The sequence below is a fragment of the Mchenga conophoros genome, linkage group LG22 (genome assembly GCF_057382185.1).
Source record: "Mchenga conophoros isolate Kocher_MC1m ecotype Shallow Benthic linkage group LG22, M_conophoros_male_GT1.1, whole genome shotgun sequence".
NCBI lineage: Eukaryota > Metazoa > Chordata > Actinopteri > Cichliformes > Cichlidae > Mchenga > Mchenga conophoros.
The window spans coordinates 3,681,220-3,700,276 of NC_140546.1; the positions used below are offsets into that span (position 1 = coordinate 3,681,220).

General features: G+C 44.6%; 1 protein-coding gene across 1 annotated transcript; it reads right to left on the bottom strand.

Moving 5' to 3' along the window:
* Positions 1-50: 50 nt before the first annotated feature.
* On the bottom strand, positions 51-18,580 carry LOC146548555 (immunoglobulin kappa light chain-like). Its single transcript, XM_085262277.1, has 4 exons — positions 18,458-18,580; positions 18,037-18,350; positions 1,826-1,859; positions 51-487 (listed from the first exon to the last, which is right to left on the bottom strand). Exons 1-4 carry the CDS (start codon positions 18,507-18,509, stop codon positions 144-146), a joined length of 744 nt encoding a protein of 247 aa, XP_085118403.1. The 5' UTR covers positions 18,510-18,580; the 3' UTR covers positions 51-143.
* Positions 18,581-19,057: the final 477 nt, after the last annotated feature.

A 19,057-nucleotide genomic window follows, 5' to 3' on the forward strand; every position in this document is an offset into this window, starting at 1 on the left:
TTTTTTATTCTTTAAAACTTTAAACAAACTTTCAACTTTAAACAAAGCAATGAAAAATGAGAGAAGAAATTGTATTTTTTTTTTTTAAAGCTACAGAGTGCAGACTGAAAGTAAGACCAGCATGAAAGTCACAGTTAGTCAGGTCAGGACTGGGGACACTGGTCTCTCATCAGTGGCTCTGAGACCACAGTGTGGGAGCCCTGGGTGGCCTCACAGGTCACAGAGCCCACCTTCATCCAGTGGTCTGCAGGGAGCCTCAGGGTGCTGCTCCAGCTGTAGAGGCCGTCGTTCTCCTGCACCACGGGGCTCCTGCTCTCCTCCCAGCTGATGCTGCCACTGCCATCCACCTTCCAGGACAGACTCCAGTCTGAGGGGAAGCCCTTGTTGGCCACACACATGACTGTAGCCTTCCCCTGTTTCAGCTCCTCACTGGAGGGACCCAGCACCTTCAGGGCGGGGCGGGCATCACCTAGGAAACACCAATCAGCTTAGAGGACACGAACCACAATTTGATTTTCTCCGTTAAGAAGTTTCTGTCAGGTGTTTTTTCTGCTCCACCAGTCATTCACTCACACATTGTTTCACTTCCCTTTCAGAAACCTCTCATGCATATCAGCACAGAGAGAATCATCACACAGTTTGAGCTGAAATATGTTCAAACTACACTGGAAATAAAAAAACAAAAAAACAAAACAAAGATGTGTCAACACTTTTAAAAGATGTTAAGCTTCAACATCATCAGTTCTTCGTAATAAACAGCTTGTTCTGGATAAGAAAGTCAATACCACTACTTACCTCATGTGTTTTTTTTATTGCTTACATTGTTGTAAATGATATGATACAATAAGAACACCAGAGATCTTTATCTTCACTCTGTGCAGTTTAACTTTTTTCATTGGAAATTGTCCTGAGTGTCTGAATATTCATTTCCAAAGCTGACTTTGTTTCTTAGGACAAAATTTATGAATAAAATATGTAATCAGTTACACAAAAAGTTTCCTAACCTTTCATATTAAATGAAATTAAAGAAAAGAAAAGAAAATTACATTTAAAAAAAAAAAGCTCTAAGTCTGACTTACTTCCAACTTGCAGTCTGGTTCCTCCACCAAAAGTCCACCACAGTGATACAAACTCATTGAGGTGCCGTACAAAAACCTCTGACTGTAGAGAGACACGGCTCTCTGACTCTGTTAGACTGGATTAAAACTAAAAGCTCTCGAGACTTAACCAGATGTATGTATATGTAAAATATCCTCAAGTCCACTCTGATGTTTCATATTGTGTTTAATATTCATTTTAACATTTATTCTGAAGCTAACTTTGTTTCTTCATGAAGATTTATCTAAAAACTATTTTCCTGAGGTTTTTTTAGGCGCATTGAACAGAAAAGTTAAGATAATCAAAAGAAAGAAATTTGCTAAAGTAAATGAGGTTTAAGTTTGACTTACTTCCAACTTGCAGTCTGGTTCCACCACCAAAAGTCCACCACAGTGATACAAACTCATTGAGGCGCCGTACAAAAACCTCTGACTGTAGAGAGACACGGCTCTCTGTGTGACTGAACTAAACCTACAAGCCCTCAAAATACAACTTTACCATCAGAACTAGAAATAATAATGAATAATATGAAACATCCCAGATTTTCATTGGAAATTGTCCTGAGTGTCTGAATATTCATTTCCAAAGCTGACTTTGTTTCTTAGGACAAAATTTATGAATAAAATAATTAATCAGTTACATAAAAAGTTTCCTAGCCTTTCATATTAAATGAAATTAAAGAAAAGAAAATTACATTTAAAAAAAAAAAGCTCTAAGGCTGACTTACTTCCAACTTGCAGTCTGGTTCCTCCACCAAAAGTCCACCACAGTGATACAAACTCATTGAGGCGCCGTACAAAAACCTCTGACTGTAGAGAGACACGGCTCTCTGACTCTGAGACAAACAAACTCAACAATATGAATTCTTTAAATCATAATTTCATAACATATTAATATTATAATTTTTACATAAAAAACAACGAAACACAATAAAACTATATTCCAATAATCCAATTTGGTCATTTACATTTAACAACTGTTAAGATACATCACTTTAATGCTTCCACCTTCTTTCTCATAACTCTAAACATTAAAATTAATTTTCAAGCTACAATCACAAAACTTAAAACTCATCAGGTAAAACCTGACAAATGCATCAAAACAGTTTTATGTTCTCTCACAAACACTTAGTGTCTTCAGATCGCGCACAGAACCAGTTAAAATGATAATACTGCTGAGCATTGCACACTACGTCACAAAACAGAGCATGAAACTCAGGTCTTTCTAGTCTCACAGTTTGTCCTGTTATTCTACAAAACATATAAAATGTCAACCTAAAACAGATGAATGATTCTGAGCAGGGCCGTGCAGAGATGCTGGAAGGGACGGGTGCTCAAAGTTCAAAAGGGGCACATGGAACCAGGCTGAATAACAACAACACTGTTGCTGTTGAGGGGTTGCTGCTGCTCCTGCTGCAGATAGTGATGGAGGTCTGTGTTGCTTTGAGACTGTAGACAGTAAAAAGTCCACAGCAGAGATGGTAGCTGATTAAAGAAGTGTTATGAGATGATAATAAAATGCAAAGATTGGTGACAGCGCTCAGAAGCATTAAACAACAAAACTGTGGGAAATGAACTCGGCTCTGCCTGTGAGTCACTCTTCCATCTCCTCATCTCATCTGTCACTCTCCACTTGCTGTACATCTCAGAACAGGGCACACTCTGGTGTTTCATTAATCTATTATTTAATTATCCATACTTAAAAGCTCATGCACCTAATCCAAAATAAAGTAATGATAGAAAAATGTTATAGAACCAAAGCATTGTGTTTATTATTGTTTTTATACTTGAGCACCTCTGCTATACAACAACTGGTACAGGCGTTATTGTTCCCTGTTGTGACGGAGTTACACCGTCCCGGGCCGCAGACAGCTGATCTGGGCGAATACACGCACCACCACCATTAGTTTCTACAATTACTGCGCGTCTTTTCGTCGACCGGGCAGATAAACAAAAAGGGGTGAGAGGTATATTTTGAGCAGTGCAGAGGGTGGCCAACATATTTTCCCACTTACCTTTAATAAAGCCGGTCGCGGAGACTCGCTGTGATCGCCGATTGTACGGGGGTTATGCAAGCCGATGGTATGGTGTTCTCGGGTTCAAATAGTGGGTTTGCGCGCGCTTGAAAGGTCACGCGAACTGCATTATTTTTTTTGTTTGCTTTTTTGTTGTTGTGAAACACTGTAGGCTGCCTGGAATTGGCCATAAATGTCTGTATATACATATATGTATTGTAGGAATACAGCTGGAAATAAGCTGAGGGGGAAAGATTGTTTGGTGAAAGAAATAATAAAGAGATGACTATTATGCCTAGTGGGAGGGGCCATGGGGTATAAAAGAAGGCTGTCAGGGCCTACCTGGGTTCTTTCAGTGAGATGTTACAGAGAGGGTAACATGCAGACTGTGTTTTGTATATAGATGTTTGTTTTGTGTTGACTTAAGTTAGTTTCCTATTTTCTTTGTAAATAATCTTTTGTGCACCTGGGAGGCCGGCAGAATAAATTATCCACACTGAATGCTTCCTGACTACGCCTGCATTTGTTCGGGAGAAGTTTAGGAGAGGACCCCGCGACATATGGTGTCAGAAGTGGGATTGCTAGTCGGAAGAGGAAAACGCGCCTCCCAGTTAAGCGCACAGGGCTGCGGTCCCAGCAGCATGAGCTTCCAGTGGAGAAGACAGCAGAGGAGCTGGCATGGGACACAGTGCCGGTGTCGTCTTCTTCAGCAGAGGAGGAGGAGGAGGTTTCCGGCAGGATTGGTCCAGAATTGCCTACAGCTTCGACCTCAGCACGTGACCCAAATGGAGAGCTGATTGCGATGATGAGGGACTTCCTGGCGGGACAGCAAAGGAGAGAGGAGGTTTTTTTGACAGAACTCAGGGGGCTGAGGACTGTTTCCCCTCCCAACGCTCAGCTGCATTCAGATTTTGCTGGTCAGCAAAGTCCAGCCCAAGCACCAGCCGGAGCAAGCACCACAGCAGCAACGGCCACGCCAAGCACCGCAACAGCAAGCAGCCCCAGAATGGGTCTGCCTACACCTGCACGTCAAAGAGGATACCGGGATCCCCCAGAGGAGGTTCCCTCTCGTCAGTCACAAGCAGTGACCAACAGCCTCGACCAGTCAGTCTCAGAGTGGATGCGATCTGTTGGGCCAAAAATTCCACCCTATCAGATGGGGGAAGACATTGAGAACTATTTGTTGCGTTTTGAGCGAGTTGCCAAAACCTGTAGATGGCCAGAGAGTGAATGGGCCTGTCGTCTGGTTCCACTGCTATTGGGGAAGGCGTTGGAGGCCTACACTGCAATGGATGAAGAAAGAGCCCATCGTTATGAAGATTTAAAAGCGGCGTTGCTAACCAAATTTGACATTTCCCCTGAGACGTATCGGCAGAGGTTCCGGTCCAATACAGTTCCACCTGGTGAGAGCCCCACTGAGACCTATTATCGCCTGAAGGGCCTCTATCGGCGCTGGATCCGACCAGAGCAGCATACTAAAGAAGAGATGGGAGAAGCTATCATCTTGGAGCAGTTAATCCAGGTACTTCCAGGGGAGGTGAGGACCTGGGTGAGGGAGCATGAGCCAGCAGATGGACTGACCGCTGCTAAGCTGGTGTCACAGTACTTCAATGTGCGTAAAGGAGCACCACCTGCACGCTCATCTGGGATGCCACAGCGACCACCACTCCCATCATCGGGTCTTCTGAAAAGGGAGAGCAACCCAGAGCCACCAGAAAACCCCAAGGCATCAAACTTACGAGGAGCGGGTAAGGACTTTCTTTGTTATTATTGCCAGCAGCCAGGTCATAAAGCCTCGGTATGCCCTATCCGGAAGGCTAAAGTCACTGGTGCCTGCTATGCACCCCGGCTGGAGATGGAGCCCACAAGGGTCCAGCCAGTGGATGTGCAACGCTATAAAAAAGTAAAGGTCAATGGTCTGCAGGCTACTGCTTTGCTGGACACTGGTAGTTTTATGTCTTTAATTAAGCATAGTTTGGTACCAGTGAACAGTGTGGACTATAGCAGACAGGAAGAAGTTTTATGTGTGCATGGTGATAAACATCCATACCCAAAAGTGGAGGTAACAGTGACTATTAATGAACAGCCATACCTGTTGTCAGTTGGGGTGGTACAGAACTTGCCTGTAGAGGTTATTCTGGGGATGGACTTGCCTGTACTCATGGACTTGCTGCAAGAAAAAGAAGAACAGTGGACAGAGACTGATGTGGGGGATAAGGGGAATGCTAAATTAAACGTGTCTGGCCCAGTGGTCACTAGAGCCCAAATGAAGGCTGGATGCCAACCCTTGCCAGACTTTGACAGTAGTCTGTGCGAGGGTGGCACTAATGGGCCAAGAAAATCCCGCCGCCAACGCCGCATTGAGAAGCAGCTATGGTCAAAGGGGCCGGACACTAAGAGCATGAAATGGGATGTACCAGAAAATATCACTTTGTTGCAAAGGGAGGATGAAACGTTGAAAGTTTTCTTTGCTAATGTGACTGAAGGGGGAACTGGGAAATGGGGAGGGAAAGAGAAGTTCATTGTTAACAAAAATGTGTTGTATGCAGTTGACGGTGACCACCAACGGCTTGTGATACCTTCTAGTTGTAGACCCCTCATTATGCAATTAGCACATACCCTCCCCTGGGCAGGTCATCTGCGTCGCCAAAAAAACTATATGTGAGTTAGCTCACGTTTCTTTTGGCCATCAATGTACACAGACATACAAAAATATTGCCGTACATGCCCTACCTGCCAGAAAACTTGTCCAGCTCGCAAGTCAGACAGGGCCCTGCCACAGCCACTTCCGGTCATCTCCACCCCCTTCCGTAGGATAGCTATGGACATTGTGGGTCCTCTGGTAAAAAGTAGTCGGGGTCATCAGTACATTTTGGTGGTGTGTGATTATGCGACTCGTTTCCCAGAAGCGTTCCCCCTGCGTGCGCTCATGGCACCCAATGTTCTGCGTGCACTGGTACAGCTGTTCTCCCGGGTGGGGATACCAGATGAGATTTTGACCGACCAAGGGATTAACTTTACCTCTAGGTTGATGCAGCTCTTCCACAACCAGCTAGGCATCTCTGCCATCAGGACGTCACCCTACCATACACAGACAGATGGGTTAGTGGAGAGGTTCAACCAAACTCTGAAGAGGATGCTGCAGAAGTTTGTGTCAGACACTGGGAAAGACTGGGACCAGTGGCTACCCTTCCTGCTGTTTGTGTACAGAGAAGTTCCCCAGGCTTCCACTGGTTTCTCACCATTCGAGCTACTCTATGGTTGGGATGTGCAGGGGCCATTGGATCTCCTCCGGAAGGGTTGGGAGTCTCCTGCTTCTGCTCCAAATGATAAAGGAGTGGTGCAATTTGTGCTGGAAATGAGAGATCGGTTGGGGAGATACCATGAAGAGGCCGAGGTCAACCTGCGAGACGCTCAACGAAGCCAGAAGACCTGGTATGACCAACAGGCCCGGCAACGTGAATTTCAACCTGGTCAAAAGGTGTTGTTACTTCTCCCGTCAGCCAACAGTAAACTTCTGGCGAAATGGCAAGGGCCATACACAATTCTTCGCAGAATGGGGCCAGTGACCTATGAGATTCATCATCCTGAAAAGAGGAAACCGAAGCAGACTTACCATGTGAATCTCCTGAAAGAATGGGAAGAGCGTGCCCACCAGGCCCCTGCGAAAGCTCTGATGGCAAGAGAAATGCCAAGAGAAGGGAAGACAGAACCCGAGCAGGGAGCCGATACGATGTCTCCGGTGCTGACTCATCTTACCCCACAGCAGGCTGCTGAGCTATTCCAAGTCCTTTGGGAGACTTCATCTCTGTGTTCAGTTAACCCCGGCAGGACCACCCTTGTCGAACATGTGATACGCCTAAAGGATGGACATCCCATCCGCCAACGTCCATACCGGGTTCCACAACACCTAGTGGATAAACTGCGACAGGAGGTGGAGAAGATGCTGGAGCTTGGGGTGATAGAGCCGTCCTGCTCAGAGTGGTGTAGCCCGGTGGTCATCATCTTCAAAGATGGCTCCCTACGCATCTGCATTGATTTCCGGAAGCTTAATTCCATTTCAGAGTTTGATGCCTACCCCATGCCTCGAACCGAGGATTTGCTGGAGAAGATCGGAGCGGCCAGGTACATCACCACCTTGGATCTTTGCAAAGGTTACTGGCAAGTGCCACTGGAGGAGTCTTCTCGACCGCACACCGCCTTCAGGACACCTGCCGGCCTGTTCCAGTTCACGGTGATGCCATTTGGCCTACATGGGGCACCGGCCACCTTCCAAAGGCTGATGGACAAATTACTACAGGACTTTAATAGACAGTAATATATGATGAGTAATAATTTAAAAAATCCATACACATAAAACACACACACACACACACATACGGTGACATTTTATACCTTCTCCAGAATTCTGTATATACTACGGCCACAAGTTTTCATCATGATGCTGATCCAGAATCCTTCCCTTATTATTTAATTCTAGTGCTATAAGTGTCATGGTCCTGGGTCATGTGACCCAGTGTTTTGTGTTAATTATTATTATCTTATGCTTTAGGTTATTCTGGTTATGTCTTTTGCTATGATTTCTAGTTCCTAGGTTTGGTTCCCATGCTCCCTCTGTTCCAGTTCAGTCAGGTCTCTGTGTAAAGTCCGTGGCTGTGTCCCAATTCAGGGTCTGCAAGCTTGAAGTACGCGCACTACGTGTACTGCGTACGGTGCGTACTATGAGTACGAGAAGTGCGGAAGTGAGAGGCTTGTGAAATGGGACGGTCTAGCCTGCGTCGCGCTGTTTAGGTTGCCTAGCAACCATGATGCTAACCGCGAGAAACATTTCATACAGCTTTGTGTGACAGAAATGAAGGAGAAGAAATGTCTTGTTGGTCATTCATTTTTGTCATGACATCACTTTGATTAGTTGAGTATCTGAGGACTGGAAATATATATATATATATATATATATATATATATATATATATATATATATATATATATATAAAACACCCAGCACGCCCCTGCGGGCGGTTTATCCTTCAAGCTCGGGTCCTCTACCAGAGGCCTGGGAGCCTGAGGGTCCTGCGCAGTATCTTAGCTGTTCCCAGGACTGCGCTCTTCTGGACAGAGATCTCCGATGTTTTTCCCGGGATCTGCTGGAGCCACTCGCCTAGCTTGGGAGTCACTGCACCTAGTGCTCCGATTACCACGGGGACCACCGTTACCTTCACCCTCCACATCCTCTCGAGCTCTTCTCTGAGCCCTTGGTATTTCTCCAGCTTCTCGTGTTCCTTCTTCCTGATATTGCTGTCATTGGGAACCGCTACATCGATCACTACGGCCGTCTTCTTCTGTTTGTCTACCACCACTATGTCCGGTTGGTTAGCCACCACCATTTTGTCCGTCTGTATCTGGAAGTCCCACAGGATCTTAGCTCGGTCATTCTCCACCACCCTTGGGGGCATCTCCCATTTTGACCTCGGGACTTCTAGGTTATACTCGGCACAGATGTTCCTGTACACTATGCCGGCCACTTGGTTATGGCGTTCCATGTATGCCTTGCCTGCTAGCATCTTGCACCCTGCTGTTATGTGCTGGATTGTCTCTGGGGCATCTTTACACAGCCTGCACCTGGGGTCTTGCCTGGTGTGATAGACCCCAGCCTCTATGGATCTTGTACTCAGAGCTTGTTCTTGTGCTGCCATGATTAGTGCCTCTGTGCTGTCTTTCAGTCCAGCTTTGTCCAGCCACTGGTAGGATTTCTGGATATCAGCCACCTCCTCTATCTGCCGGTGGTACATACCGTGCAGGGGCCTGTCCTTCCATGATGGTTCCTCGTCTCCCTCCTCTTTCTTGGGTTTCTGCTGCCTGAGGTATTCACTGAGCACTCGGTCAGTTGGGGCCATCTTCCCAATGTATTCTTGGATGTTCCTTGTCTCATCCTGGACTGTGGTGCTGACACTCACCAGTCCCCGGCCCCCTTCCTTCCGCTTAGCGTACAGCCTCAGGGTGCTGGACTTGGGGTGAAACCCTCCATGCATGGTCAGGAGCTTTCTTGTCTTTATGTCAGTGGCTTCTATCTCCTCCTTTGGCCAGCTTATTACCCCAGCAGGGTACCTGATCACGGGCAGGGCGTATGTGTTGATGGCCCGGATCTTGTTCTTACCATTCAGCTGACTCCTCAGGACTTGCCTGACCCTCTGCAGGTACTTGGTGGTTGCAGCCTTTCTAGCGGCCTCTTCATGGTTCCCATTTGCCTGCGGGATCCCCAGGTACTTGTAGCTGTCTTCTATGTCTGCAATGTTGCCTTCTGGTAGTTCAATCCCCTCAGTTCTGACTACCTTCCCTCTCTTTGTTACCATCCGACTACACTTCTCCAGTCCGAACGACATTCCAATGTCATTGCTGTATAGCCTGGTAGTGTGGATCAGTGAATCGATGTCTCGTTCACTCTTGGCATACAGCTTGATGTCATCCATGTACAGGAGGTGGCTGACAACTGCTCCGTTCCGTAGTCGGTATCCGTAGCCAGTCTTGTTAATGATCTCACTGAGGGGGTTCAGGCCTATGCAGAACAGCAGTGGGGACAGAGCATCTCCTTGGTAGATCCCGCACTTGATGGTAACTTGTGCTATGGGCTTGGAGTTGGCCTCTAGTGTTGTACGCCACATCCCCATTGAGTTCCTGATGAAGGCTCTTAGGGTCCCATTGATCTTGTACAATTCTAGGCATTCCAGTATCCAGCTGTGGGGCATTGAGTCATAGGCCTTCTTGTAATCAATCCAGGCAGTGCACAGGTTGGTCAGTCTGGTCTTGCAGTCTCGGCTGATTGTTCTGTCTACCAGTAGCTGGTGTTTTGCACCTCTGGTATTCTTGCCAATTCCTTTCTGTGTCCCGCTCATGTATTGACCCATGTGCCTGTTCATCTTAGCCGATATGATGCCTGACAGGAGCTTCCATGTAGTACTGAGGCAGGTTATTGGTCGGTAGTTGGAGGGGACCGGTCCCTTCTTGGGGTCCTTGGGGATCAGGACCGTCCGGCCTTCAGTTAGCCATTCCGGGTGTCTTTCGTTAACTAGCAGCTGGTTCATTTGTGCTGCCAGACGCTCGTGGAGTGCAGTCAGCTTCTTCAGCCAGTAGGCGTGAACCATGTCGGGCCCTGGTGCTGTCCAACTCTTCATACTGGAGACCCTTTCTTGGATATCTGCCACTGTGATGGTTACTGGACCCTGTTCAGGGAGGTCGCTGTGGTCTGCCCTCAGATCCTCTAGCCACTGAGCATTGCCGTTATGGGTTGCATCCTTCTCCCATATGCTCTTCCAGTATTGCTCCGTCTCCAGCCTTGGTGGTGCTGTTCTCTTATTGTTCCCTTGCCACTGAGAGTACACCTTTGCTGGTTCTGTGGAGAACAGCTGGTTTATTCTCCTGCCTTCTATCTCTCTGGTGTACCTCCTCAAGCGGCTGGCCAAGGCTGTGAGTCTTTGCTTGGCAGTTTCCAAGGCCTCAGGTATGGACAACTTGCTGTATTTCTTAGGCACCTTATTTGTCGCACCTTTCTGCAACTCCGTTAGTTGGCTAACCTCCCTCCGTGCTACTTTGATCTTGCCCTCTAGCCTCCTTCTCCATGGAGGGTACTGCGCCTTGTGGCTGTTCAACTTGTAGCCAAGCATCTCACTGATCACTGCTGCCGTATTGTAGATCAGCTTGTTAGTGTCGGTAATCGTGGTTGTAGGTATTGCCCGTAGTGCTGCATTAACATCATCGAGCAGACCTTCTGAGGGTACTTCACGTAATCTTGGTAACCGGCTACGGGGGATCCAGGTTTCAAGCTTGGCCATGATCCTATTTTTCAGGTCAGTTCCTCTCGCACTTGGGGCTATGTACCCAATCTCGGGTGGGGGTGATGATATCTCCCCCCTGACCTGGCGTCCTGACTCCTCCTTGCCGTAGCATTTGTGTTGTACCTCGTCAATCTCTAGCTGTGAGAGCAGTCCCTTCTTTCGAATGTTGGAACACTGAGCTACTAGTTGTTTCGCCGTCATTGTGGATGTTGGGTATCGAAGAATCCATAGGTCCCTCATCCTATTCATGTAGCCCCTTCCGCCGGGGTTACTTGCGTAGTAGCATTCCAACAACGCCCTGTTTTCGTCTCTTGCCCACCGATGCCTTCTTGTTCCAGTAGCCCACTTTTCGTCAGGGTGCCCTGGTTCCTCAACACCTGACGCGGACCTTGTTGATCCGGGCGACGTCCGAGCCGGCATGCCTTCATATTTATCTGTCTCGCTCATGTCTGCGGTAGGCTCGCTTAGCATAGGGGGTCTAGCCTTAGGACCCTTACTGGATACAGACGCCCCAGGCAGGAATCGAACTTGCGATCCTCTGTTCCAAAGGCGTGTAGTTTAACCACTACGCTATCCAGCTGCTATATATATATATATAGCTATATATATATATATATATATATATATGTGTGTGTGTGTGTACATATATTACAGCAGTGAGCTTGAACTTGAAAGATTCAAGTTGCAGTTTATATTTTCTATCACCTTAAATCTTCACTCAAAAGTGTATATACAGATGTATTATACATAAGAGACAAATATTGTTCGTTTAATATGTTGGCATTATTACATTTGGCTCAATGCTTACATACATGTGTGAAAAGGAAAATGTACGAGCTGTGAAAACTGTGTCTGATAAAATGAAGAGTAGACTGATATATGAAATATTCCTTTATTGGGTGAGAAAATCAGACCATGTCATAACTGCTTTAAGTCACACAGAATAGATATCAGAGCCTTAAACAGGCTGACTTCTGCTAAATGGGTCAAACTGGGCAGAAAGTCTACAAACACATAACATCCTTATAGAATATGATGTAACACTATAGATCAACTTAGCTCAGAATATATAAAGCATATAAACAATTACAGCAATATGATGCAACAAACACAGCAGCTGCTGTAAGATTAGCATTTTGTCATGTTTGAAATATTAATCTAATATAATGTGTTTCTGGCACTTCTCCCCCTGCAAATTTGTGTCTTTGTCTCATTTTCTCTGTATCTCTTTGTACAACTTTATAGTGACAAAAAAAGGCTTTCTATTCTATTCTAACTTGCATGTTTCTGTCAGTCAGATGATTTCCATAGAGAGGCACTTTGCATCAGCAGCACCATGCTCCAGTGCTCTGGGAGAGTTTATAGTCCTGAGAGTTGAACACTGGATGACTGACAGCTGTCCTTCATCACAACAGAAGCCACAGAAATCCTCCTCATCAAAAACATGACTTTGATCTGCGTCCTCATCTGGACTCTCCTCTGCTGCTGCTTCACAGGTAAAGTCCAGAGAATCAAACTCCTCTCCTCTATCAACATCTGTCCCTCTGAAATGAAGCCCACAAAACCATGAAGCTGCTTTATGTTTTTGTCTCTGTGTCCTCAGAGTCCAGAGGACAGATCACAGTGACTCAGCCTGGAGCAGTGAGCTCTGCTGTGGGAGCAACTGTGAACATCAAGTGTACGACCAGTCACTTGTTTATGGCAGTTTATGGCAACAACCATTTGGCCTGGTACCAACAGAAAGATGGAGGAGTTCCTAAACTGCTCATTTATGTTGCTACCACTCGAGTATCAGGGATTCCAGCTCGTTTTACAGGCAGTGGATCAAACTCTGACTTCACTCTGACCATCAGTGGAGTCCAGGCTGAAGATGCAGCAGTTTATTACTGTATGTGTTGGCACTATCCTAACAGTCTGTGGGTGAGCACACAGTGAAAAACAGTCGTACAAAAACCTCCCTCAGTCAGACTGAACAGAAACTGAAGTGACTGCTGCAGCTGGAAGATACTGCAGAGACTGATACAGTTCACTGAGGACACACACACACACACACACACACACACACACACACACACACACTGTAGATCTCTTAAACAAATACCATCATTTTTTGCACAGCAAGGAAAAGTTGGAGAAAGTCTCGGGAAACAATCTCTCATCTTGCAAAAATTATTTCTCTGAAATGAAGCTCCCAAAACCATGATGTGTACGATTATGATAAAGAAAGCTGAGCAGTGTATTGAAAAAAGCTTGGCTATGACCTTTGAGCTCAGCTTGAAAATAGATCTGTGAAGGTTCTCAGTCATCCAGGTGCTCGTACTCCAAGGAGCCACCAAACCTACAAAATGTCTTTGGGGCAAGACTTCGTTCCCTCTCACCTACTCGAGGATGACAGTGTGGAAATAAGTGTGCAGTCAGTTATTAATACTAGTCTTCTATCTGGGTGTTGTTGGGTCTGTGTTTCCACAAGCCCCGCTGGTTTAGAGACTAATTCATCATGAAGAAAACGAGACAGTCAGCGATCGATCGATTTATTTGCAATGGAGGCCTCGTCGGTGTCTACCACAAAATGACCCCAACGACGGCCTCCGCTTGCTGCCTTTTATTGGGAATTGTGTGTGTGTGTGTGTGTGTGTGTGTAAGCTGGTGCCAGGAGTCCAGCGGTCCACCTAAACAAAAGGCTCTTATACTTAAACAGATACAGAGTAGGTGTCCTCCCATACTATTTAAAGAAGGTACGACCTCACTCATGACCTTAGGATGTGTGTGCATGCCAGAACACTCTGGAAGAGTCTTTGCAGACTACCAAGGATCAGACCTCTATCATTATACAATTGATACCTCTAAGCATATATGATTATACGATAGAGCCCTTTTTTATGGCCTCTATCAACCCTCATCGCCTCACTTCAGGCATTCTTCCTGTGGGGGGAATACTTATGACTCCTCTATTGTCCTTTTTATCTCTGCAGAAAACCTTTCTCGGAAAGGGTATTGGATCCAGTTGTTTTACTGCTGTTATGATCCCACCTGTTGAATCACTTTAGCAGTCTTGTAGAAGTGGTCATGATGCAAATGACAACAACAATGACACAAAGGAAGACCCTCTTCAGATTGTCAAAGTATGCTTAGCACAGTGACACAGCATTAGGTGATGTTCATAGGAAATTGCCGTCGGTCATTCGCCATCACCACCCTAGCTTCTGGTTTCTGTGCTGCTCACAGAATCATGATGTCATCATTGAACTCCCTCTGTGCTGTCGATTGGAGCTTGGCACGCTCCCTTCACCCTCAGATGCCCGTCTGTAGTATTTTTTCTCTCTTACTTTCTTTGATAAATGTACCTGTATATTGTTTATATGATCTAAATATATTAACAATGAACAATTTCTTTTTGTTCTCAGATCAAATAAAACAATTCCATCTCAAATACTTTTTTTCCACATAATGAAAGTATTTGTGTAGAAATTAAAACTCTTTGCAAGTAAATTATTGTTTTATCATATATCCTGCGTAATTTAAAATACGAAAATATTAAAACCATACTAAATATAGAAGAATGTATTAAAACTATCACAGTAAAGCTCCTGTTAAGTAAAGGTGGTATGAATAATTTGTTTTACAGAGACGAGTAAAACTTTGAGTTTCAAGTCCTTTCACTCTAATTACCACTGGAGCAAAGCTAAGTTAGAAAAATTAAATGTAATGCAGGGCTGTAGAGTGCAACCAATTTGGTCGCAAGTGCGATTAAAAATAATCTCAGGTCGCAGCGGTACGACAAACTACTCGAGTAAAATAAATAAATAAAAAAACACTCTGCAACTCTGAAACTCTCCCTGTGGTCAACAACCGACACACATTATGCTCCTATCGTGGTCTAAACCAATCAGAGATAATCAGGGGTGGGACCTCTCTGATTGGTCGTAGTTCAGATATTCATGTAGTCCGTCTGTACGTTTGAAAGTACAGGCAGATAGAGAGAGGTGAGTAGCTTGAATAAAGCGACATTGATTCATTAAATCCTAAATCGAGTTTTAAAAATAAATATATTTTCCCAGAAACGCTGGAATCTCAGGTTAAAGATCACAAAAGTATTTTATCAACCACCAAACAGTAAATGAGAGCAGGTAAACGGATTCCACACAAAGACACACAGCGTAAACACACAGAGCGGACCCGACGCATCAGAATCAGCTTTCTCTGCTTTCTCACACGACGGCACGTAGACGGACACGCCATCGGGCTGAAAGCCGACAGCTCACTGATTCTGATGCGTCGGGTCCGCGCTGTTTACGTCTTTTTTGTGCTGATTCTGAGCTGCAAGTTTTGTCTCTCTCCAAGCAAAATTGACTGAACCAGCAGCAAAAGAAGCAACAAACTATTCACATCTGATAAACATCGTCATGAATTCCCTCTTACTTTACTGTTTTGTTTCCACCAAGATAAAAATCACACTTCATGCACAGCTCTCTCTCTCTCTGTACTTCAAGAACAGTTTCCCGTCTCAAATCTCTGTTTTCTGCATTATTCCTTCGCTTATTACCCACCAGTCTACCGTTGTTTGCAGCTCTGTCAGCCTCTGTCTTTTTTTTTTCTTTTTTCTTTTACTTCAATGACCTCGGACAAGAAAGCCTATTTTCTGCTGTTCAATACTGAAGAAATGTAAACTTTTTAAAATTATGCAAAATTGCAAAATAGTTTTAAGATTATCTGCTATAAAAAGCCAGGCCAGGAATATCTCCTTCATGTTTTCTGTTTTTTATTCTCAGTTACTTTGACACATGGACATTGTTAGGATTGATATTTTTTATATTGTCATTTGTGCTAAAATATATAGATATATAACCATTGCCTTTATGTGTCCTAATATGGCTATCATTATGAAGAAAAAGCCAGACAGTCAAAGGGGCTTTCTTTTGTTTACATTTACATCATGTACACTTATATAAGTTGGTTGGAGTTTTGAGCCATGGGTGGACATGACTCAAAAAGGGGGGAGAAGATCATAAACAACTTGATCCAATTTCCTTTAAAAAACTTTTTCTGCAGTGACAACAGGAAAGGAGAGGAGTTGTAAATGCAGATGATTCACCAGGTGACTCGATCACCCCACAGGGTGTCTACAGTGAGAAGATTTGGGGGTTTGAAAGGGGTCATAAAGAGGAGTGTTGACCAGGCTACAGCTTTGAAGATAGCTGGAAGCCACATGGACAAACCAAAAACCAACGGATGTGTTTGAATGCCTATGTCTGCATACATTTGGATTGTAGTGCATATTCTTTTGAGAACGTTGATTCTTGTTTTTGACTGTTGACATTCATTTGTTTCCTTGCAGGATGTAGTTTCCTGTGTGTGAGATGAATGAGAAGTAGGACAATTGCTAAGCACGTTTCGTACATGTATTAACTGTGAACTTTTGCAGCAGTAGGAAGTGAATGATGTGAGGAGCTGTGTGTGAATGAAGCCTATACTGAACTGTCAAACACAAGGGTGCATAAGTGGAAATTTATGTACAAAGTTGACAAAAAGGGGGGACTGTTGGAGTCAAATTGTTAAATGTTGTCATTGTGTTACTTAAATGTGTAAGACTTAGTTCAAGCAGCATGGTCAAAGACATTCCTTTGTCTCTGACCACCTCTCCAGCCTGTTTGTTGGTGGGGGAGGCTGTAGTGTTTCATTATAGGGACATCCTATGTGAGGGTTCTGTTTTCTTGGTTAGTAAGCTTCCGGCTTTTATGACCCTTTTGATAAGCAGGAGGTCACACAAACGCACCACCAAACAAACATACACACTCACATACACACAAACACAGTGCTTGTGTTCTCAGAATAAAAAGCTGCAAGGAAGGCTGTTTACTTGATGCTGGCTAGCAGACAGGTGAGGAGCGTTTAGCTCCAAGAGCCTGGTTCCAACCAGCCTCCCTTGCTAGCAAGTAAAATTGCTGTTCATCTTGCTTCCTTGTCGTTAACGGGAATAAGTTTCTAAACCAGCGGGGCCTGTGGAAGCGCAGAGCAGCGATCGCGGCGAAGCTGCTCCTCCGGCACGGCGGCGGGATTCCTCCAGATCGCTCGCTAACACTGTGGAGCATCAGCAGTGAGTCACGGATGTTAAAAAGCGTCTGTCGCTCATACACCAACAGGGAGTGGGTTTTCCAAGCTAGCAGGGACACCACTAAGAACACAACAAACAAACATTGCAGAACCGAGAGAAAGACGGCGTGCCATAACACCCGGTGCCATCTCTGCATTCTTATGGCCAAAGAGTGCCAAAGCACTTTAAGCACAAGAACAAGATTGTTAGTTAATCATTTACAAATCAAATCAGCAATTTCCCCCCAAAAAAGGGCACATGTAAAACCACGGTGTTAAGTGATGCGGTTGAAAAAGTGGCGCACCAGTGCAACCAAGGCAAAAAGTTATTCTAGAGCCCTGTAATGTTAAAGATAATTAGAACATGAAGCCACTGCTTAGCTTAACTGAAAACAATTCTGGGATTTGTTTTTTGAACTTTAGCATCACAGTTGAACAAATGAAACACCAGGAGAATAACAAAGTGAAAGATGAAACATCGACCAAATCATTTTAACAATGTTCAAGTTTGAAAATATACAGCTTAATAAAAACAGGATGACTTTATTTGCACAACAATGTGAGTTGATAAGAAGGTTCGTTTTGGTATAGAGGAGTTTATTTGTTTTGGATGTGAGCAATGCCAAAACAAGAAAACAGGTCCTTATGTTCCCCAATCTTCCCAAACAGAAAAGTAAAAGTAAACCAAAGACGAGTTTCTAAGCAATGCTCTTAACCAGGAAACAAGTGTTTCAACAAAAATGGCCTTTCACTCCTTAACTGCTGCAAGGTTTACATTTTACTGTTTGACTATTTACACTGCACAAGTTTACTCTCACAAATTAAACCCTTTTTGGGTAAAAAAAAGATGGAGGACCTGTACTACTGTGTGTGTGTGTGTGTGTGTGTGTGTGTGTCCTCAGTGAACTGTATCAGTCTCTGCAGTATCTTCCAGCTGCAGCAGTCACTTCAGTTTCTGTTCAGTCTGACTGAGGGAGGTTTTTGTACGACTGTTTTTCACTGTGTGAACACCCACTGACTGTTAGGAAAGTGAAAACTCTGACAGTAATAAACTGCTGCATCTTCAGCCTGGACTCCACTGATGGTCAGAGTGAAGTCAGAGTTTGATCCACTGCCTGTAAAACGAGCTGGAATCCCTGATTGTCGACTGCTAATATAGTAAATAAGACGTTTGAGAGTTCCTCCATCTTTCTGTTGGTACCAGGCCAAATGGTTGTTGCCATAAACATTCTGACTGGTCCTACACTTGATGCTCACAGTTCCTCCCACAGCAGAGCTCACTGCTCCAGGCTGAGTCACTGTGATCTGTCCTCTGGACTCTGAGGACACAGAGACAAAAACATAAAGCAGCTTCATGGTTTTGTGGGCTTCATTTCAGAGGGACAGATGTTGATAGAGGAGAGGAGTTTGACTCTCTGGACTTTACCTGTGAAGCAGCAGCAGAGGAGAGTCCAGATGAGGACGCAGATCAAAGTCATGTTTTTGATGAGGAGGATTTCTGTGGCTTCTGTTGTGATGAAGGACAGCTGTCAGTCATCCAGTGTTCAACTCTCAGGACTATAAACTCTCCCAGAGCACTGGAGCATGGTGCTGCTGATGCAAAGTGCCTCTCTATGGAAATCATCTGACTGACTCCAGCACGACTCGTTTAAAAAGAGTTTTTCACAGCATATTTGGAATGTGACTCAACTGAACACTGTAGATTCATAGACAGGTAACAAATAAAGAAAAACTCGACCTCTACAATGAAGTGATGGGAAAGCTGTGTAAATTTGAGCAGATGTGTTAGAGCTCACGTTTATCCTCCAGTATCATCACCATCATTGACACCGAATGTGGGGACATAATCAAAATCGTAATTATAAAACTTTTAAATAAAAAAACTGGAGAATCCGTACCAAAGAGCACTGAAGCTTTTATATTCGGTGTTAACTCAACAATGTAAACAAACACTTTTTCAGTTTTCGCTCCTTTGTTGTGACATATCTCACTTTGTCACTGCAGAATAATGTCATGGAAATATAAT